Source organism: Thunnus maccoyii, chromosome 16 (genome assembly GCF_910596095.1).
Source record: "Thunnus maccoyii chromosome 16, fThuMac1.1, whole genome shotgun sequence".
NCBI classification, from domain to species: Eukaryota; Metazoa; Chordata; class Actinopteri; order Scombriformes; family Scombridae; genus Thunnus; species Thunnus maccoyii.
In genome coordinates this window covers 431,866-454,514 of record NC_056548.1, presented here as the reverse complement: position 1 = coordinate 454,514, position 22,649 = coordinate 431,866, and the positions used below count along the sequence as shown (strand labels likewise).

At 42.3% G+C, this 22,649-nt stretch overlaps 2 protein-coding genes across 2 annotated transcripts in view; both read right to left on the bottom strand.

Moving 5' to 3' along the window:
* The window catches only part of mgaa (MAX dimerization protein MGA a), a 43,755-nt gene extending 25,034 nt beyond the window's left edge, over positions 1-18,721 (bottom strand). The window contains 8 exon segments of the mRNA XM_042388873.1: positions 426-551; positions 854-982; positions 1,650-1,757; positions 3,098-3,577; positions 4,149-4,257; positions 7,996-9,889; positions 11,338-12,518; positions 18,237-18,721. Coding sequence (XP_042244807.1) covers positions 426-551; positions 854-982; positions 1,650-1,757; positions 3,098-3,577; positions 4,149-4,257; positions 7,996-9,889; positions 11,338-12,443 — 3,952 coding nt within the window. The 5' untranslated portion in view covers positions 12,444-12,518; positions 18,237-18,721.
* A 1,544-nt stretch (positions 18,722-20,265) lies between these two features.
* The window catches only part of tyro3 (TYRO3 protein tyrosine kinase), a 28,251-nt gene continuing 25,867 nt past the window's right edge, over positions 20,266-22,649 (bottom strand). Inside the window, exon 16 of the mRNA XM_042388872.1 lies at positions 20,266-22,649. This exon is cut by the window's right edge and continues 559 nt beyond it. The gene's annotated coding sequence lies outside the window, so the exon portion shown is untranslated.

Sequence of the window (22,649 nt, the reverse complement as noted above, 5' to 3'; positions counted from 1 at the left end):
AGCCTGCAGCTAACTGTGTGTGTTTGTTAGCCTGCAGCTAACTGTGTGTGTTTGTTAGCCTGCAGCTAACTGTGTGTGTTTGTTAGCCTGCAGCTAACTGTGTGTGTTTGTTAGCCTGCAGCTAACTGTGTGTGTTTGTTAGCCTGCAGCTAACTATGTGTGTTTGTTAGCCTGCAGCTAACTGTGTGTGTTTGTTAGTGTACAGCTAACTGTGCTATGAGATGCTGAGAGTGAACCAGAACAGTAAACAGATAAACAACGAGCTGAAAGTCACTATAAAGCTGCAGCGTCTCTGATAATTCTCTGTAGGTTCGTCTGACACATCAGAAATATGTTATAGATGCTTTAATGAGTCATTATTAGTCGGGTTTGTTACCATTTAAGACTTCAAAGTGAATAAAACATTTATAAAATATAGAAATGACCTTCAGGTTTGGATGATGGAGGAGTTGAAGTGGAAGCCTCTAACGGAGTGAATTTCTCTCTCCAGCCTTTAATCTGAGTGACGTCTGTTGTTTTTCCTGTTCGGGACACAAACGCAGCAGAAACATCTGCAGAAGAAAACACAAAGTTACTGCGATGGATCAAACATGTGAAGAACACATCATCCAGTTTAACACCTGTCCTTTAACGAGGATGGACAAAACTTTTAGATTGATAATTAAACAAAATCAACAAATTAATCAATAACATGATTCAGTTTATTCACAATGTTTGGTTTATGTTTCTATTTATATTTAGATGTGATTTAATATATTTTGACTCATGTTGGTAGTAATTGTGTGTCTGTTGTTTATGTCGGGGAGTCAGGGGTCAGGGGTCAGGGGTCAGGGGTCAGGCTGAAGTCACTGACTCTGTGCTGCAGGCAGCTGCTGGCTCAGCGGCTCCAGAGAGACTCCAGGAGGAGGGATGGGCAGACGGACCCCCAGATACTGCAGGTCGATGGACAGAGTCGCATCCAGCAGGTTCATCTTCAGTCCCACTGAGGACAAACAAAGAGAAGCCAGCTTTTATTTTAAAGGACCAGTTCCCAGTGTTCCCAGTGTTCCCAGTGTCTTAAACCAGCAGTCAGGTGTCTGTAATCATTCCTCCTGTTCATACTGGATATTAAAAGATCCTTCAAATGTGCTTTCAATGGAAGTGATGGAGGATAAAATCCACAGTGTGTCCACACAGTCATTTAAAAGTCTGTGTGAAGCTTCTATTCAGCTTCAGCAGTCTGAGTTAGTCATATCAAGTGGATATCTGACACATTTACAGTCTTTGTGTTTCCTCGGACAGTGTTTCCCTGTTGAGCTGCAGGTGGAAGTATAGTAACAAAAAGAGGAACTTTGGCACTAAAAAGACTGTAACGTTGAAAGATATCTACTTGATTTGACTCATTTGGACGCTGAAGCTTCATATTAGCTTCAGACTGTGGATTTTGTCCTCCATCACTTCCATTGTAAGGTCATTATGAACTGGTCCTTTAATGTCGCTGCTACAGATGAAGATCATTCTGTCAGAGTTACTGAACATAAACATAAACCAACTGGCTTGAAGGCCAAATACAGAACTAAGCTGTAAATTTAACAATAAACAAGTAAATGACAAAAAAATAAAACAAATGAAGTAAAATCAGTCAAAGTGAATAGTGATTGAACTCTGACCTTCCTGCAGGACAGGATGGATGACCTGTCTGTGCTTCATCAGCTGCAGGTCTCTCAGGAGAATCTTCTCAAACGCAGCGATCGGATCCTCAAAACTCTCCGTTAGTTCTGAAATAACAAACGTTTACAGGCTGTAAATAAGACACATCCTCTCCCGCTGTAACCCCGCCCCCCAGTTATCACGTTGGTTCAGGTAGATCCACAGACTAAACGCCTGCACAGCCCTGCTATATCCACACCTGTCCAGCAGGTGGCAGCGTACAGGAAGCAGCGTCCTCGTCCCGCTCGTCTTTCTGACGAGTCACGACGGTAATTTAGTCCGAACAACGAAACAGGTGAGACGCCAGCAAAAAGAACAAAAACAGAAATATCTGTGTAAATATGTAAATACTTGAGATTATTTTCCCGTTCATGACAAGAAGCATCGCAGGAAACAACCGTGCATCGCAGGTGTGTAGTTTTACCCGCGCGTCTCACGCTGCGTCGCTTCATCTAGAGATTCGAGGTCTCACCTGTTTTCTACGTGTGACGCGCGCGGTTCTCAGCAGAAATAGACAGGAAACACGAGAAAGACAGAAGCGCCGCAGCAGACACACTTCCTGTGTGGACGCTGCAAGCGTGCGACGCACACGCGCTGCTGAGGTTCACGCATCCAGCGTGTCCCAGGCGTTACTTTAGTGTTAGCCTGAAAGCTAACACTCAGAGCTACGAGCACCGACCGTCGGTTGGTTTCCATTTCATTAATAAACCGTCATGTACGTTCTGCACTGATGTCCTCTTCATCTTCATGATGCTCACAGGGATCCGTCCACCGGGGATCCGTCCACCGGGGATCCGTCCACCGGGGATCCCTCCACCGGGGATCCGTCCACCGGGGATCCGTCCACCAGGGATCCGTCCACCAGGGATCCATCCACCAGGGATCCGTCCACCGGGGATCCGTCCACCGGGGATCCGTCCACCGGGGATCCGTCCACCGGGGATCCGTCCACCGGGGATCCGTCCACCAGGCCGTTTTCCTTTCAGTCAGGTATCTAACCAGCTGATCATCATCACCTTCCACTGATGAACTCGTTAGTTAACGAGATTCCAGCAGGGCAGCGAGTCGACTGGTGATCAGATCTCTGGAGCCGAGAGAGGAAACAGTAAAAATCCACCTTCATCAACTCAACGTCTGTTTGTTTGTTTACATGTTTATTGACTGAACAGGTCAACAAACAGAATGATCGATTGATTGATAGATAAATATCTGTAAAAACACTTCCCAGTACAGCAGTTACGACGGAGCGAGAGTCTGCGCAGTAGAGTCGGTCAGCGGGATGACGAAGAAGAGAAGAGATGAAGAGTACTATTGAAATACCCCCCCACCCCCACCCCCAAGAACAAATCTCACTCCAAGCTGAAGTCAAAAGTTGTCGGCCATAAAGACGTTGAGATGACACACTTACCTCTCTTCATGTTTTTATCTCTTGCGTCGTCGCCGAGTCGCTGATGTCGACTCGGGTGCCGACAGTTGACGTTCAGACCGGCGAGTAGTTTGGCCTTGTTGTCCACGGTGAGTCTCCTCAGATTCACGAGTAGTTCAGGGTTGTTTCGCTTGAAGTTTGCGTTGAAAAAACGATGATGCGTCCCGGTGACGGCGTTGGTTGGAGCCGGATCGGCTTTCCTGAAGCCGTACAGGTTGAGCTGACGGACGAAGCTCGAGAAGTTGGTCGTTTTGAAGACGTCGGCGTTGTCCGAGGCGATGCCGTCAGGAGACAGGATCTGTTTCTCAAAGAGCTGCTGGTCAACGACGATGACCTCGCCGCAGCCGTCCCAGCTGATGGCGCTGTTGTCCGGGTTGTTGACCAAACGCCACAGTTTGGCGGGGAAGTTGTTGGGGTGGATGCAGTCAGGGAGTAAACTATCAGCAGCATCCAGGCTTTTGTCTGTAGTGTTGGAAACAGAGGCAGAGTTCACCTCATCTGAATATCACATCAACTGGCAACAGTTAACGCTAACGGCAGCTAGCAGCTAATAACACCTTTATTACCAGTTTAAAAAGTTAAAGCCATTTCCTGACAATGTTGATTAGCCACACTGTTCGCCAAATACTTTTTGACAAATAACGTAATTTGGTGCTCAAAGTTCAAACGTTGAAGCTGCTAAAACAGAATGACGACGTCTGACTGTAGTAGAGCTGCAGTCACACGTCACACATGCGGTGACACAAGGTGTTGATTCATAAGGCCAGAGAGAGATCGAGTGGTTCCATTTACCACCAATAATGCTAATTTTATTATGAATAAAAATAAGTACTACTAAAACATGTAGGAGCTGTAAGAAGGTGGATTTTTCCTCTTTTGGTGCAGCTAGGCCGACAGAGTCCCCTGCTTTCAGTCTCTGTGCTAAGCTAGGCTAAACATGTCCTGAGACGAAACATCTCCTCATTGAACATGTAGATTTTAATGAAATGAACAGTGAACATACTGCTGTAATAATAATATCTGTGTTGTTTACCGTTGTCCGTTTCCTCAGCAGGTTGTTGTTGGACTTCAGCTGACGTCTGAGTTTGTGCGACCGGTCCGAGGCCTTCAGGAGAGTCCACAACGTGAAGTTTGAGGGCCTCCTGAAATATGAATTTTAATTTTGAACACACAAGTGAAACTAATACCAAATAAAAACCAATTCAACTTTCCCTCCATATTTACTCTCCTGGTCATGTGCACTGCCTCATGGATGGAGTTTACTATTAGAAGACCAAAGAAATTAGAAAGAAAATAGATTATCTAATCAACTTATCGATTAATCGCTGCAGCTCTAATTTGTGTGATTGATGGAGTTGAGGCTCTCCGCTGAGTGTGGCCAGAACAGGTACAAACATTTCTCTGTAGACGTGGGCAGACAACATGTTGTAAAACCAGTTTGTTGGGAGCATACGATGGCCTTCGGGGTAAATTACAAAGATGCTGCACCTGTAAAACTGCCATTTTTCTTCGGTAATGCACATCTGGCACACACTCCTCTCCTGCAACACACTTCACATACTCCTGGAATTCTTTTTTAGTCACAAAGAAAGTATTTTCAACCGTTTGGTGCAATGTCAACAGCACCACAACCGTTCTACCAGACATGCTTCAAAACACACCACCACTGCTGCATCATCATCATCTGATTGGGACCATTTGATGCCTACTGGGCATGGAAGCAGGACCGCTCACCACAGTAAGCTTATGTTATACACAGTCTGATATGCTGTCAGGAATATCTCCCACTGTAGCGGGACGTGTATTTTTAAATGATCTTTATAATTCTGGGACTGTTGCTTACAGAGCTTCTGATAATTTGTCCACTTTGACTACAACTGCAGCCGTTTACTCTCCAGTTTGTGTGTGATGGCACTGACTTGAGCTCAAAGCAGAATTATCATCATTACATTATATCGGCCACCAGGATATTCGTCACTATTCCTACAGGAAACCTCAGAGCTGATCTCATTTGGTGTCTCTGGATATGATGGTTAATCCTGAACGGAGACCTGAACATTCATATTAATAAGAAGAATGACTCCAAAGCTGTGGAGCTTGTAAATCTACTGGACAGCTTTGAACTCACCCAACATGTAAGTGAAACCCCTCATCAGCATGATAACACTCTGGACTTAGTCATAACAACAAGGTGGAACACTGATAATGATTGACTGCGGCTGTTGAAGCTACAGTGCATGGGTTTGAGACATACTGCTGTAAAATGGTTCACGTCTTACCTTACAGGAAGAACTAAAGTCTGTGATGTTGCAGTGGTTATATGAGAACCAGGATATTACATGTGGGGTGCCACAAGGTTCTATTCTAGGGCCTCTTTTATTTCTTAAATGATATATATGATATGTGGTAAATGGCAGTGGCTGTGAAATGCAAGCTGTTGTTGTATGCTGATGATTCTACGTCTGTCTGGGAAAGACTCTTAGTAATGAATCAGAAAGTGTAAGAGAGCGGCTCATAGATAACAAGCTTTCAATACATTCAGGTAAAACTGAGTCAAGCCTGTTTGGAACTAAGAAGAAGCTTTCAAATGCAATACATCTGGCAAGAAAGGATTACTTTTCCCAGATTATTACAGAGAATATTACTCTCCACTATTGACCAGCTACTCAACACTAACGACATCCTGGAGGAATCTCAGTCGGCTTTAGAACAAACCTCAGCACTGAAACTGCTCTCACTGAAATCATCAGATCTAACTCTGATGAGAATAAGGTTTCAGCTTTCATCCTCTTAGACTAAGCGCAGCGTTTGATACAATTGATATCCTAATCAATCATCTTGAAAAGTGGGTCGGTCTTTCTGACTGTGTGTTAAACTGGTTCAAAACAACCATCAAAGGGAGAAAGTTTTACGTCAGTCTTGAAGATCATGTGTCTGAGGAACATGACTACTGCTTTGGTCCATTATTATTCTCACTGTTCATGCTGGTGACATCATCAGAGAGCACGATGTATGGCCCTGTTTACACCTGGTATTAACATTCGTCACAAGTGGACAGCTCTAAATACAGGTGTAAACGCACCCAAGACACATTCAGGACGGATTGAGATCCGATCACTCAGACTACATTCGGAGGTGGTCTGGGTCTGACGACATTCGTTTAGCAGTGTAAACACAATGCATCCTGGGCCACGCTGAAGGACCGCCTATTCCTCCTATTTTCCAGCAGACTAGGCATCAACTTGTTTGATAACAGGATAAACAAATGCATTATTTTGTTTTTCATGTGAATTAAAAACGTAATCCACCTCCCGTTTTTCCCGGTTTTCCTCTTCAAACTGACAGTTGGAACAGAAATTAAACCAAAACCAGAAAATAACTTGTTTTTCATTTGTCTGTCTGAAAGAATATTTCAGAAGCTAAACGTTGCTGGATAGTTTCCTGTCCTGTCAAGTTGATAACTACAGTTTTTAGTTTTGCTGCGCTGCTCGACATAATGAGCTCAGGATTTATGAGGAGGACGGCTGCTTTACTAAAAACAGTATGAAACTGGACTGTGTGTGTAACAGCTGACCTTTTCCATCTGTAGAAAAATACAGAATGTTGATTAACATTAGATCCTGACCGATCCTGTCAGCGTGTTGGAGATTTAAATAGTCAATGAACTTGCGCTGCTGTGTCTTGTGCGTAAATGCGCACAGCGTCTCTCAATGAAGCAGCTGCATATAACTGTATATGTGTCTATATTCCAATGCAGCGCTAGAGCAAATCAATAGGATGGGCATTTGATTTTCGTGAGATGGCACACAATGCATTGTATATTTGTTTACCTGTTATCAAACACAGACCCCCTCCTGCAGGTTAATAACAAACGAATTTGGTCTGTATTTATTTGCATATAGAGCGGGGAAGTCAGATCCGATCACAAGTGGTCACTAAGGACGCATGTGGAGACGCATGTTCATACCAGGTGTAAACAGGGCCTGTGTTTCCATAGTTACGCTGATGACACACCACTGTACATCTCTGCTGAACGAAATGATGCTGCAGCTATAAACTCCATTACTACCTGTCTTCTGGCAATAAATAAATGAATGAGCAATAATTCCTTTAAGTAAAATGAGGAAAAAACTGAAGTTCTACTAGTCAGCCCCAAAACAAAAAGAGAAAAGCTGTACAATAATCTGGGGAAATTAACTCCCTGGATTAAATCTGAGGTTACACGTCTTGGTATTGTTTTATCTTAAGATCTAAACTTCAGGTTCCACATTAACAAGGTGATGAAAACATAATTTTTCCATCTTAGAAACAGCTAAAGTACGACAATTTATAAATTAAAAAGATGCAGAAAAACTCATTTATACTTCATTTCAAGCGATTTGACTTAAAACACAAACACAAAACTACGGAACACACTACTGATAGATGTCAGGGAAGCCAGCTCACTTAATATTTTGTATCTCCTCACTTTAGCCTTTAACAAGCTACGACTTTCCTGATACATCCTGAAATTCTTTTGGCACTCTGCTTCGCACGTATGCATTCTATTTTTAACTTAATTTTTACTTATTTTACATTATCTTTCAGTGGGTTTTTATCGTCCATCGTATGTTTCTATGTATTCTATTTTCACTTTTTATTTTTTATTTTCTGGGATGGGCAATCAGTATCAATGCTGCTAAATAAATCACTGGCTCTTTTGTGACACACTCCTACTAGTTTTGACCTCTGAATAAAATATGGACTGCTCTGACACAAGTCAGATGTTGGTGGTGTGTTTTGGGTTTTTAGTTCCCTTCATCAAAAACTACAGAAAATGCAAAAATCCTAGGAAATGCGATGTGCTATTAACAAAAAATTGTGCCTTATAACAGATTTACCTTTGATGTGAACGAGATAAATAACTGTTCCTCCACTTCCTCCAGGCTAGGCTGCATGCTAGTGTAGGTGGAGTCATCCATTGTCTGATCCACATCTGTCTTGGCCACCTTTCGCCGCCAGGACTTCTTCTTGCGTTTACAGGGTTTGGGGGCTGGGATTGGTTGCACTTGCTGAGGAAGATCATGTGCATTAGCTTCTACTGTACTAGGAGGTGGACAGGGAACTGGCACTGCCTCTGTGTTTGGAAACTCCACCTCCATCCCAAGGTCATCATCGGTGGAGAAAAAGTGCACGAGGTCAGCGATTGAAGGCGTGGGTGACAAAGCATCTCCATCCAATGAAGAAAAGGTTGGAGACAGCGGCAACTGAAGAGCGAGGGGAGACAGCTCTGCTGGGAATGGTAGTGACTGTTCGTTCTCTTGAAATGATGGAGTAGGATCAGGGGGAGGCGTGGATATAGTGTTGTCAATAGTCTGTGATGCAGGGTGGGCAGGAGACTGGGAAGGCAACAAAGGTGCTGCAACAGATGCTAACGGAAGAGTCTGTGGTGTTGGCTGAAAAGTTGTAAATGAAGGGTCTGTGTACGGCTCAGGAGCAGGTAATACAGTATGCCATTTAAACACAGATTCGGCAGAGTCTTCATTGAGCGGTAACTCTTCAGGAGGTACCACTGCTGGAGTTGGTTCAGAAGGAGTGGAGTCGAGTTCTAAAGCTATCACAGCAGGTAGCGAAGGTAATGGCTCCGATGAGTTTGTGGGTGACAAAGGCTCAAAGCCAAAAGGTGAACACTTGGGGTCAGGAAGCAAGGCGTCAGATGACTTGGAGTCTGAAGGTAGTGTGGAAGACTCAGTAAGGGTTGGTGTTTGGGGAGTGTTCAGGACAGGTAATACTGTGTCAATGGGTGGTGACAAAATGGAAGATGCAGAAGAGGTAGCAAGAGTTGAGGACATGGCGGACATTGATTTCCCAAGGGTACAAAATGGCTGATTTGAGTTGGGTAACACTGGTGTACCATGTGGTAATGTTGGCTGTGGGCCTGAACTTTCAGGAACTGTAACTGAGGCCACAGAATTATCAGTTCTTGGTCCCTTCAGGTCTGCGGTGGCCCCCACATCCTGACATGATGGACTGGAAAGCTGATGAGTCATTTCAACTGCTTGTCCAGGGACATTCAAATCCATTTTGTCTGGATGGAGATCTGCACCATTAGAGTCAGAAGCCTGGTTGTTTGGTTTTGCGATATCACCACTGGGATCCTTTGGGGGACCAGTTGCATTGTTGGTGTAATCAGGAGGCGGACATGCAGAAGCTGCAGCAGAACCTGGTGTTTCTGGCAGGGATTCAGGTGGGAGTGCTGGGGGAGGAGACTCTGGTTTGCTCTTTACCTTCTTGGATTTTGTTGAATGCTGCTTCAAAAAAAGAGCGAGGGCTGGTAAGGGCAGAGGTGCTGGACGTTTATGCTGCTTTACATTCACCTCTGTTTGAGCTTCAGACTTGGGTTTATGGTCCACAGAAACATTCTGGGACACTGATGGAGCAGCACCAGCCGCCACTGATGATTTATTATTGATCTCACTGCAGTCTGTCCTAATTGTGTCCTTGCAGTTCAGTGAATTCAAGAGGTGCTTGTCCTCCTTAACCTTATTCTTTGTTACGACAGTTTCACCTTCTTTTACAGGTGATGTTTCACTGTGTGTTTTAGAGGATGTACTGTCCCTATTAGGAACATCTTGTCCATCGCCTTTCAAGGCTGCGGTTTTAGTGTTGGTTCGCTTGGCTTTGTGAGAGGTGTCGTTACTGATGCTCAGCTGCTCCAGGTTGCATCTTTGCAGTGAAACATGAGCCTCCCGAATTAGTTCAGAAATTAACTTCTGGGGTGGACTTGAGTTGCTGCTGAAGGAAACCAAACAATAAAAACATCACATTAGTGATAACAGTATTATTTACAGTGGCATATCATGGTATAATGTAGTAAACTAGTACATATTATCTGTAACTTTTACTCATTAGGAACAGTACCACAGGTTACGAACATGAATATTGACATTGACAGATACTTTATACCCACATTAGGGATGCCAACAGTAAACCGTTAATCGGTTAACCACCGAGAATATTTTGGAACTGTTATGCATGTCAGTCTATAGGTTAATTTTCATACTAGGGCTCGGTACTGAACTCGTTACTTCCCGTTATTCACGTTACATCAATTGGTGCCAAATTTCAGTGCCTTGCAGAACTAAAAGTGAGCTCAACCCGAGATAAGTTTTAAAACACATTTACCGACCGAAGCGTCTCACACAGAGGCTCCAATACTAACAGGAGCACCAACCCGCAGAGACAAAGAGACATAACGGATCCATTTTACGAGCCTGCACGGCATATAGCAGATAGTTAGCATGTCTAGCATCATTAGCATAGCCATGCCATGCTGTGTATAGCCCATAGACTGTATAAAAATAAGGTGTAGCTGCGATGTTAACAGCACCGTGCTGGGCAGGTGACAGGTGTGTTTACAATGTTTGAGCGCTCTGGAAGACTACATGGTGCGGATTTAAAGTCACACAGCTGATTGACTGTTAGCCTAGCATGGTAATCCTACAGCTATCTGTAATATCAATGTAGGTGTTAACCATCACCCAGTTGGTGTGCCAAATGATTGTGACTGATATGCTGCCAATCAGTGTAGTAGAGGGTGAAGGAATGAAAGAGCTAAGCCAAAGTACATTATGCCATTGAGAGCTACTGTGCCCAAACCCATTGAAAACACTTTGAGGTAAAGAAGGATGAGCAAAAAGTCAAGCTAACCAGGCCAGACAAGCTAGCTCTGACCACCGACTGCTGAACAGCTCTCACAAACAAAAGCTATATCACAACTTTTCTTAAAAATTAACAGTTAGTTACCTGTTAATGGGTGTCAGGCAATCAAAAGCAAAATTAACCGAAACTGACATCCATAACCCACACATACCTGTCATAGCCAATCTTCATGTATCTGGCTAATGTTTGATGTCAGAACTAAAGTAACAGTAAGGATATACAAAGATAACTGGCTGAATCCAAATCCATGTGAAAACAAAAGTGCAAAAGGGTATAAATTGAGTAAAATGTCTAAGATATAGATGTGTAGTCACAATTGGTAAAGACTAAATGAGGCACAACAGATGCACTTGGGCCATGAAACAATGTTATCAAACACTGCCACATTTAAAAAAGTATTTCTCTTAAGTATATTGATGGATATTCTACAGAAGTTGGTCTTCATTCTTGTTCTCTCTTGCAGACTTGATGTTTGAGAGAAAGAACTTGAAGAACCTGCCATCTTCACTGCGAACTCTTACCATGAACTTTCCCCTGTAACCTTGGCAGCTGGTTGATCTTTGTTCGTAGTGGAATTTTTCTGGAGGTCACCTGATGCTGAAGGTTTTGAATCAACTACTTTTGAGCTTCTAGGTTTATGGTTTGCAAGCAAAGACTTCAAGCTCTTCTTCACAGGATGTTGCTCATTTGTTGTTGCGCCTTCATCTTTGTGAGAGTCTTTGTTGGTATTTGATTTCAGTTTCAGGCCCCATGAACTGGAGCCATCTTCCTTGAGTCCTTTAGTAAATGGGTTATAGTCGACTTTCAGCTGAGCAAACCGTGAGTTCTGGTAAGCAGTGACTGCCATAAACTCAGTCTGTGGGAAAGTAAATGTGACAACGTTGGAACCATTTAGCTTTATGTCTTTAGCAGCTTTGTCAGTTTGGGCCAGGTGCAGTCGTGGCAGGTAGCGGTGCATTGGATGCAGGACAGTGTTCCCCTCTTGGTCTGAGATGTTGCTTGTTAGCTTCAGTTTGTAGAAGGACACTGGATTCTGCATCCAGTGTTGACCTGCTGACGGGGACTCTGGATGAGCAAATGGCTGACTCTTCACATGACACTCTGCCTTTCCACAAACTTGCCAGCACTTGCCGGTCCACTTGTAACGACTGTTGTCTACAGGTTGAATGTCCATGATCAAACAGTACTTCTTGGACGGCTGTAAGCCAGAGATGCGAAAACGGCAGTAGGGGAACATCCTGCTGCCTTGTTTAGTGAGAATCATCTCAGTCTTGCATCTGAAGAACTCGTTCCACATGCTGTTGTTGTCCAAAGTCACTTTGATTCCCTTGCAGATGCTATCAGGTGACAGGTTGTCTGACTGAGAACTGGAACTGGCGGGATGTTTCATAACAGGAAGTCCACCAGACATCCTGAGGACTTCCCTAGTTGGGTACATGATGGGTTTACCCATGTCTGCCTCTTCACTGGTTATATTAGTGCCTTGTTCCATGCCGCCTTCGCTTGCCTTCCCTGGTTTCAGGGCAACCAAGTGTGCAGGTGGATGGTTGGGTGCAGGCGCTGCTGCAGGGGTGGTTGCCCCTTCCTGATGGAACACCATTCCTTTCTGCTTCTTCTTAGAAGCCATGAACAGGTCCTCGACATCTAAAGGGCAGGAGGATCCCGCTGTTTATACATCTGTACAGTCGTTCAAGCCGGCATCCTGAAAAAAAAGAATAATAAACATCCATTACTTTTCATTAGGGGCCAAAATGTCATTCTTTTATTCATAGTGGTCGTTCCTTATGTTGTCTAAACACAAATAGTCATACAAGAATGTAATAAAAGACAATGTTAGTTACTGTCCCAGCACCTGATGCCAGCTTTCTGTCCTTGACAGTTTTTGATACTCCGTGTTGGGCAGACATTTTGGTTCATATCAAAAAAGGGCTGACACCCAGCCCTACTGTCTGTAGTGGAAAAGTGCTACTTGTATTGGTGATTCCCTGGGTCTCAACCATACGGTGTGCTCCATTCAGGCCTGTCTGTATGGTTGACTCACTCATATCAAACTCATACAAGCCGCATCTTGCCCGGATATTGTACTGACACTCTACTGGTTGATACAAAACAGACTTCAAACTTCATTCAAACTTTTCTGGCTTCATGTACCGGTAAAGTTTCATAGTGGTTTTATTCAAACATGACAGGACTGTTATGGAGCTCAACTGCTGCTCACACAATATCTTGTTCCTACATAACACCACCTGAGATGGAAAATAATGACATGAAGTTGAACAGTTGAATGACTGCTTCTCACAAGTGTAATCAGCTCTGTAGATCCACTAATGGAATTTCTTATCCAGGGTTTTCCTTGCTTATCTAACTCAAAGGCGGGCCACCTTTGTTGAAAATTTCTGCAAGTGATGTTGACGTAACAAAAAAGGCGGAACACAACTGCGAGGGTATTGGAGCACCCGGACAGTCAACAGCGCACACACTTTAAAGTTATCTTGATTTAATGACCAAATAATGACCTTTACAAGAACAATGTATATTGTATATTGTGAACTTTCTACACTGTCATACAGAGACTAACATTAGTGGAGCAGAGCAGAGAAATCCAGCAGTAACAAATGAGACCTGATGACCAACAAACAGTGCAGCATTTAACAACTTAAACCAACTCTCTCAAATAACTTGGTGCTCAGTCTCTTTCACCTCAGAAAACCTGCGGCCGCTCAGCGTGTTGGACAGCGTTGTTTTTCCACTGCTGGAGACATGAGGTTAATAACACATTGGAGCACTCCTCCTCTTGTCTTAATAAATCTCTGGACCTCAGGTAGAAGAAGTTTCTGCAGATGTTCCAAATCAGCTCAAGAGAAACTTCTCTTTGGTGTCCAAAAAATCATGAGGAGTCAGAGCAGCAAAATGTTCTTTAATACCGGCGATAAAGGAGAGCAGTTTGAAGTGCACACAAGGTTCACCAAAAACACTGAGTTGTAAGGGCCAGTGCTCCTTCTTTTATACTGTTTGGCTTGCATAGGTCACGCCTCTTGTCCTACCACTTCATACTGGCCAATTAAACAATTAGAAAATTCTTTACATCAGCTATTTTAGGCCTGAAATCCCAGGATAGGTTTTAGGTAGGCCTGGACATGTTTGGGCATGTTTAGTTTATCCAGACATGTCCAGATACATCTCCTTTTATCTTTTAAAGGCTGTTCAGGTTTATTTTACACTATTATTTCCATATCCTTCCTTTTGGCCTTAATTTTTTAAGTTATGCTTGCCTTTTTTCAGCCTTATTTCCTAATTCTTTCTTGAGGTTATTTTTAAAAAATAATGAAATTTAATACAAACACACTTAGAATTTCATCAAGTGCACTGAGTGTGATTATCTTCAACATATTACGTGCCTTTATATTAATCACCAGATTTTGTGAGGTGTACACATAATATGACTGGTATAATGCTTCATAATAATAACTATTCAACATACTTCTGCTTAAAGCTTATATTAATAGTCATCATTTTGCATTGCATTTTGTTTCCTTCAGCACATCACAAGTCTTTAAAATTATACCACACTTTCAAATTCATTCATTAAAATAAAATGGCTGCGGACCATTTATCTTATCTGCCAGTTGTGTTTCATATTGTATTTGAGTGGAATAAGGACACTGGTGAATGATTTGGCACACAGTATACTGGAACAAGAGACTGAAAATAGTGCCCCCTTTTCTATTTATTCAGTCGACAATCTGTTTTGAATAGAGAATCGATTTGGAATCAAATCGGCACCCAAGTATCATGACAGTATCGAATCGGGAGATGAGCATATCATCCCAGATCTAAAAAATCAACACCATCATTTGTAACAACCTTTATTTTTTCAACTTTTTGTTCCATCTTACTGTACAGTTTAAATCCCTATGGACACTTTCATCTGTCAGATTGTGATTTTTTTCGTTTCTGTGCATGACACCCTAGAGGTACACACAAACGATCCAATCCAGGGAAAACCTGTTATCATTGACATTGTTTATTATATATCATTCTTCTGCTTGTCTTTTGGATTATTGAGTTTTACTGAGAGTTTTTTTTTCTCTTTTATCTAGTGTCACACAGGGAATTAAATGAAAGCACATTTATATACACCGATCAGACATTCTCTTTGTAGGTTTTAAACTTCATAATTTAAATAATTGGATAAATTATTAAATGACACACTTATTACAGTGCTCTTAAAAAGGCAGAAAAGAAGCACCTGCATGTATTTAACCATATGCTACTGTAGCCTTTACATTAATGTGTTGGTATGTGACTTAACTAAAAGTGACCGTGGGGCTGTTTCACACACTAACAGACCAACATGTTAAACTTTTACATCATGAAGAACAGGTCAGAAAGGGGCTCAATTACACATAAATCCATGCAGCAGTTTCTGCTATATGTGTTCGTGGGCAACTGTTAGCCAACATGTTAGCCATTAGCACATGATAAGCTGGTCATCAGGGTCTTGCTGTGAGTTTGATTTAGTCATTAGCTCCCCTAGTGGCCAAATTCATTCAATGCAGTTTTAAGTGCTGGAAAAAGTGTTTCTTCTACATATATTTTGCTATTGGTAGCACACAACACAGAGTATAAGTGTAACCGCGTGTCTACACAGGAGGCATTTCAGACACATTTTCAGTCATCCATCTCATATGCGCCTGATGTAACCTCTATTTTGATCAATACAGCTGCCGTTTCGCTCATGCTACATGCATGAGACCGCGACCCAAAGCATATTTTTAGGATTCAATACTGTGCCTGAACCCATCCTGTATGATCCTATATTCTAGATTTTTCTTCCTGTCAACAAACGCCACGCGCAGATCCAAACCAACATTGAATTGATCTACTAGCATGTATTGTGATATATCTTATTCCTCTGTGCCCTAGACCTCCGTTGTTAAAAATGCATCAGTGAGCCACACCGCTGCTCTGGGTGACATGTTCCTTTGTCACCATGAACACACTGAAGTTTATTTTGACTCAGTCCTCAAGTCCTGCTGCCAGAAATACTCACTACCAAATGTGGATTCATCCGCTGCAGAAAATAGTCTCCAAGAAATGCACTATTTCCTCCTATTGGTTAAAAATAGAGTGGTCAGCTGTTTTAGGTAATTACTGGGCATTTTTGTCAAACATGGAACTCTATATTTGTTTGTCTATATTTATGTCTTCAATATGAACCAGTGGGATTGGAGCTATAGAATATGGAAGTCAGAAAGTGTTGATGGATGCGCTAACACACGGTGGGTTTGGCTCTGTACATGAGATTTGATAATAAGAAAAATATAGAATAAAGCCAGAAATACACGTTAAAATATAGCCTATTTCAACTTCACTGAACCTTCTGAACTTATAATCGCTAACAGCCCAGCGCTACATTACCACAGTTCAACATGCACTATTTCTTTTCTGTTTTAATATGGTGTACTGTCTATTACATACATCTTTAGTTTAATTGACTGCCTGGTTTTCAGACTAATTATCAGACAGTAAATTCCTCAAGATGACGACTTGAGTATCACCACAACACACCGCACCGGCCCCAACGCACCCAGTGGGAGTCTGTTCAGGGGTAAACCAATAACAAAATCAATTACCCGCTGTGTCCCTGCTGCAATGCAGATATTGCAGAAGTTGACTTTATATGCCTAGCATCCCTCACTAATGCTTTCATAACTGATCTGCATGTTCCCAGCAGCGTGTAAACTTAGCTTAACGGAAACTAAAATGAGTTGAGATGAGTTACTGAAAACTGACCTTGTAACAATCAGTAAACATTCCTGAGTAGTTTCACCTCACTGTGTTTAACTTTGGATACATGGCATTAACAGTGATGAACAGAGAATACAGCTACCAGCAGCAGGCCTGAGTAATGGCTTCCCTCGTCTGCACCGACCCCCCCAGCCACGTGCTCGGATCCCGACACGCGGATTACCTTCTGCGTGCTCGAGCAGATCGAGTATTTCGACGTTACAACATAAATCCGAGCGTTACCGTCTGTTTTTCCGCCGTATAGGCCTCATCGACACCGTGGATCTTTTCTAACTGCGGGGGGAAGACGGCATGCGGTGTCCAGGCTATGTGACGTCATCGTCCGCCCCGTCCTCCCCAGCACTGCGCAGCCTCGGACGCCATCTTGCTGCCGCCACCTGGTTTAAAATGAGCCCCGGCGGCTCCGAGCAACGACACCGGAGGATCCTCTGTCCGTTACCCGCCGACAAGGAGCTTCGGGACGGTTGAATGAAGCCTTCTATCCTGCAGATTCACCTTTACCTGTCGGACTGTGTGCGGATGTGAAACTGGCCGACAGACAACACGAACCGAACAGACAGACGGGCTGCTGGGTCACATCTGCCCGGATGTGGCTTACAGTTAACCGATTAAAGTTAGTGATTAGTGTGGACTAAATGTCGGGAAACTGGTGGGAATGTCTCCAGTAACAGCCGGGGTTTCTGATCAAAAGCTCCGGTTAACTATGGAAACCATTTCCTGGTTCAGGCTCCATACGTAGCTGGTGGAGTTTAACTAGTGATCGATGCGGATCGATCACAGTTCAGGACGAAATAAAATGAAAATGAGTCTGTTGTTTGACCCGCTGTGGTTAGGAAAGGGTTAACACTGGTTGTGAATGTGTCGCTTCGGTACCAGCTGGTTTATATGGGCTGTAATGGAGGACGGCGGTGTGTTAGACATCATTATCCGTGTTTCAGCCTTCATGTTTGGCTGTAAATTGTTCCGCAGCAGCGACTCCATGTTGTTTCCCCCTTTTAAACCGAACAGTTCGTCTGAAGATACAAAGCTGCTGCACATGTCGGCGTTTCTGCGGGTGACGTCTCCGTTCAGGCCCACTTTGGATAATAATAGTGTTTGAATGTGAAGCTTGAACGACGGATTTACACAAACCGCGGAGAAGAAACACAGAACGAAACAGCTTCTTCAGCCATGATGGAGCTGCTGTCCGGTGTTACAGATGTTTAAACTACAGCCAGCATAATTACATGAAGCTAAACATTTATTACGTAAAGCCACGAGTCAGCAGAGAGGAATCCAGACAGAATAAAACCAGTTAGATTCGTACAAAAACATCAGACTCGCTGCTGGAATTACATGATTTTCACCTCAAACAGATCCTGATATTTTATCTTATTTAATAGTTGCGGATAATCGATATAACTTCAGTATTATTGTTGAGATTAAAGTAAGAATTAAACCGTGAAACCGCCCGTTTGTTTAAATATAAAGTGCGCGTGCACGATTTTGCTGAAGGGGCGCGGACTACGGCACAATGGCGCATGCGCTGTAGGTTAAATGAACTGATGGGGTGCTATGTTATCCTCACATATTTCACATTTTTTGGACTGTTTGAATGTGTTCGTGTTACCATAATTTGTCATCCGCCACCTTCACGTTGTCCTCGGTCCGACTGCAGAAGCAGGTAAATCAACACCATGAGCAGGTTAGCTTCCAGGCTAACAGACGGCTAACAGCAGAGACACGGACAGTTAGCCAGGTGACCTCAGGAGATCTTTAACTGAGCTCTTAATCATGTGTGTAAATAAACGGCACTTGTCATTTTGTTAAACAGCCACATAACGTTAACTAGTGATGACTGCTGGCCGCACCGTGTCACATGCAGGACTGTTCTTCAAACAGAGTCCATCTTGACTGTAAGGAGAAAAAAAGCTGTTTGGTTGGACGACATGTCGTGTTGACGCACTTTGTCTCCGGAATTCAAGAGGAAACAGAAAAGCTGCAAAATACCGAAATAAGAATAAAGTAAAACGACTTAAAGCCTCGATAGAAACACGACAGTGGAAGAAGTACTGAGATACTTTACTGCAGTAAAAGTACCAAAACAGCAAAGTAAAAATACTCTAGTACAAGTACATCAGTATTATGAGCTTGATGTAGTTAAAGTATTGCAGTAAAAGTACATCAGTATTATGAGCTTGATGTAGTTAAAGTATTGCAGTAAAAGTACATAAGTATTATGAGCTTGATGTAGTTAAAGTATTGCAGTAAAAGTACATAAGTATTATGAGCTTGATGTAGTTAAAGTATTGCAGTAAAAGTACATAAGTATTATGAGCTTGATGTAGTTAAAGTATTGCAGTAAAAGTACATAAGTATTATGAGCTTGATGTAGTTAAAGTATTGCAGTAAAAGTAGTGGTTTGGTCCCTCTGACTGATATATTATTATATATGACATCATTAGATTATTAATAGTGAAGCATCAGTGTTAGAGCAGCATGTTACTGTTGTAGCTGCTGGAGGTGGAGCTAGTTTACACTACTTTATATACAGTTAGCTAGTTTAGTCCAGTGGTTCCCAACCTAGGGGTCGGGCCCCTCCAAAGGGTCAGCAGATAAATCTGAGGGGTGGTGAGATGATTAATGGGAGAGGAAAGAAGAAAAAACAAAGTTCTGATACACAAATCTGTTTTCAGTTTTTGGACTTTTTCTCTAATCTTTGATTTTTGCTGAAATATTGGATCATTTGAACATTTATTGAAATGAAAGCATGTGAGAAGTTTAGAGGGAAAAATCACTATTTGGTGGAGCTGTTAACAACTCATAGACATGTGAAATGTGACCCCGACTACACACTGCTTTTTGTAAGACGTCAAAAGACAAAAAGGTTGGAAACCACTGGTTTCATCTTTAACAATGTGTTGTATTTTAAAAGCTTGTTATGTTATCCATTGTGTCAAATCTTCATCTGAAAAGTAACTAAAGCTGTCAAATAAATGTAGTGGAGTAGAAAGTACAATATTTCCCTCTGACATGTAGAAAGTAGCATCACATGGAAATACTCAAGTAAAGTACAAGTACCTCAAAACTGTACTACAGTAAATGTATTGAGTTACTTTCCAGCAGTGAAACAGTGACTAAGCATTGAAGTATTTTGAAGCCTTCCAGTGTTATTAAATATCCAGTTAATGAGATAATTTGGTTAAAGATTGAGATCTATTATGAAAATATACAGTTTAAAGATGGTGGCATAAATTATTATAAAGATGGCGTAACGGTACTGGACGGTTTGAGGATCTTGTACTTCAGTATTTCCATTTTTGTAACTTTATACTTTTACTGCACTACTCTACTGTGTTTCTGCTGGAGTCACTGGGAGCTTTGTAGACGGAGAATTTACACACAGAACTTGTTTTAAATCTTTATAGAATATCATTAGTTATAGATTAAGAGAACACAAATACAACTTCAACAAATGCATCAGTTCTCTGCATACTGAGTACTTTTACTTTGCTGATAATACTGGTGTTTGAATGGCGGACTATGAATTGTAAGTTGTGTATTAACACTCTGTCCTGTTTCTTTGTGTTCACTAGTGAACCGTGTGTTGTTTTGCAGGTCGTCGTCCTCTGCAGCGGATTAAAGAACGCAGAGAGAAATCACAGCGACACAAATAACACTTTATTCATTAAAACTCAGTGGTAGACAAACAGGTAAGGACATGACGACAGGAAGACATCAGCTTCAAGTTTGTTGGTGAATAAATTGAGGGTTTGATCTGCTACATAAAAAACATCAGATACATTAAAACAAACTGTCCCTTGATATCCTGACATGAGGGTGAAGTTAATCCAGATCTACAGTCAGACATCACCAACATGTTCCAGTTAATACGGATCAATAAAAGACATCATTACATCACATTTAGTATCAAACTCAGTGATCAGACACCAGTTTCCAGTGGAATGAAACAGTTATGAACAGATTCAGTGTCAGCTGTATGTGCAGCAGCGTTCAGGGCCACGTTAACCCGCTGGGGGGGCCCCGGGGCCGACAAATGTGCTGCGGGCCCCCGGTGCCCCCCCCCCCCCGTTTCTCCCACTCTCTGCACATCATGTATGTATTAAACACAATTTACTGAGTAAAAGGCACCATGTAGTGAAATAACGAACGTGTTCAGGCGACGCCGTTGATGAAACTTAACGAGTCGTCTGCTGATTAGTTTGTTTCTGTTTATTTTCATTAAAAACTTCAAGACAACAAACAAACAGCAATTATTCACATTTGGAACCAAATGAGAATAATTGCTAATTGATTATTGTGTTTCTGATCGTTAATCAATCATTAAAAATGTTGCCAGTTCTCCAAATAAACCAATCAATCAGTTACTTGTTTCTGCTCTAAATATTATAACAAACACATAATTAAACATATCAGCACATTGATTTCGGGCTCGTTCAGCATCACAGCGTGACGTCTGGAACGAGATCACAGTTTAAAGGATCAATCATGTTTGGATCCAAACCAACAACGAACTGATCTACTGACCAGCTGATAGATCTGATTACTGGTCACATGATCCTTCATCATCAGGAGTTTGAATACAAACTCAACAGCTGTCAGTAGATCAGTTCACTGTTACTTTGGAGCAGAATGATCCTTTAATCTGAAGTTTTCTCCAGATGAGTCTTTAAATATCTTGTTTTGTCAGATATTCAGTTTATGATCAAACATTTTAAAAAGCTGAAAGTTTGGTTTGCTTGATTAGAAACGCTGCGATGAGTGAACATAAACATCTGATCACATGATCCGATCAGAAGTTATTAATCAATGAAAAGATCAAAAAGCCTTTGAATCAAACCAAAACTTCAAACACACTCATAGTAGAACAATAAAGGTCCACTCACCCAGAGCTTTCAGCCACCTCTCATGGCCTTCATCATTACATGGAGCCACTCAGACATCATGAAGATGCTTTAGTTGTTGTGTGGATCTGAGCTGATGAAGGCCTTAAAAGTGCCTGAAAGATCCGGAAAAATCCACCAAGTAAGTAAGTGAGGCCTGTCAGAACTGATCCCTGCTGGTTCCGTTTATAAACCAGTAACAACAGCAACTGGTTTGCATCAGTGTTCATCATCATCATCATCATCATCATCATCATCAAGTTTAAAGGTAGAAACACTGCGAGTGGAAATCAAAGATGGCCGCCTGTTGCTGCAGAAACCAGCTGAGATCAACATTCATCTGTTTGATTTAAAGGAACGTGAAGAAGAGTCGAAGGTCCGTCAGTTTGTTGTTTGTTCAAAGGCTCAAACAAGAATTGATCCACAGAAAATCAATCAACTAATCTGATAATTGATCCATTGTTCAGGTTGTTATTCAGTGGATCCAGTTTCTGTTGTTACTTTACAGTGACGACTACTTCCTGATGTTTTATAGATCGACAATCAATTAACTGAAAGAATATTCAGCAGATGAATCAATAATGAGGTTGATGATTAGTAGCAGCTCCACTAAACACCCAAAGCTTTTAGTTAGAACTGCACATTCACTATCAAAAATATATGAAATCAATTTATAATAAACTAACTGCCACACAGGACACCGGGGGCCCTCGGGTCCTCTGGGGGTCCTCTGGGGGCTCTGGAACAGTTCCCTGCTTTGTCCAGCTGGTGGTGCAGCCATTAGCACAACACAAACCTGCTGAACGGACAAAAACTGGATGTGTGTTAAGTGTTAAAGTGACTTCCTGTCTGATGATCAGCTGGAAACATCTGCTGCTAGAACCAGTTAGAACCTGTTAGAACCAGTTAGAACCCGTTGGAACCTGTTAGAACCAGTTGAAACCTGTTAGAACCAGTTGGAACCTGTTAGAACCTGTTGGAACCAGTTGGAACCAGAACTGGCTGTGCGTTCCTGTCGTTCGAGGTTCTGATTGCGTGAAGGCGTCGGTGTGTTGCAGCTGATCAGCTGATCAGTGTTTATGTGTAATCTGAGAACTTTCTCTGGTTCGAGTCCGTTTGTACCTTCAGTGTGATCACAG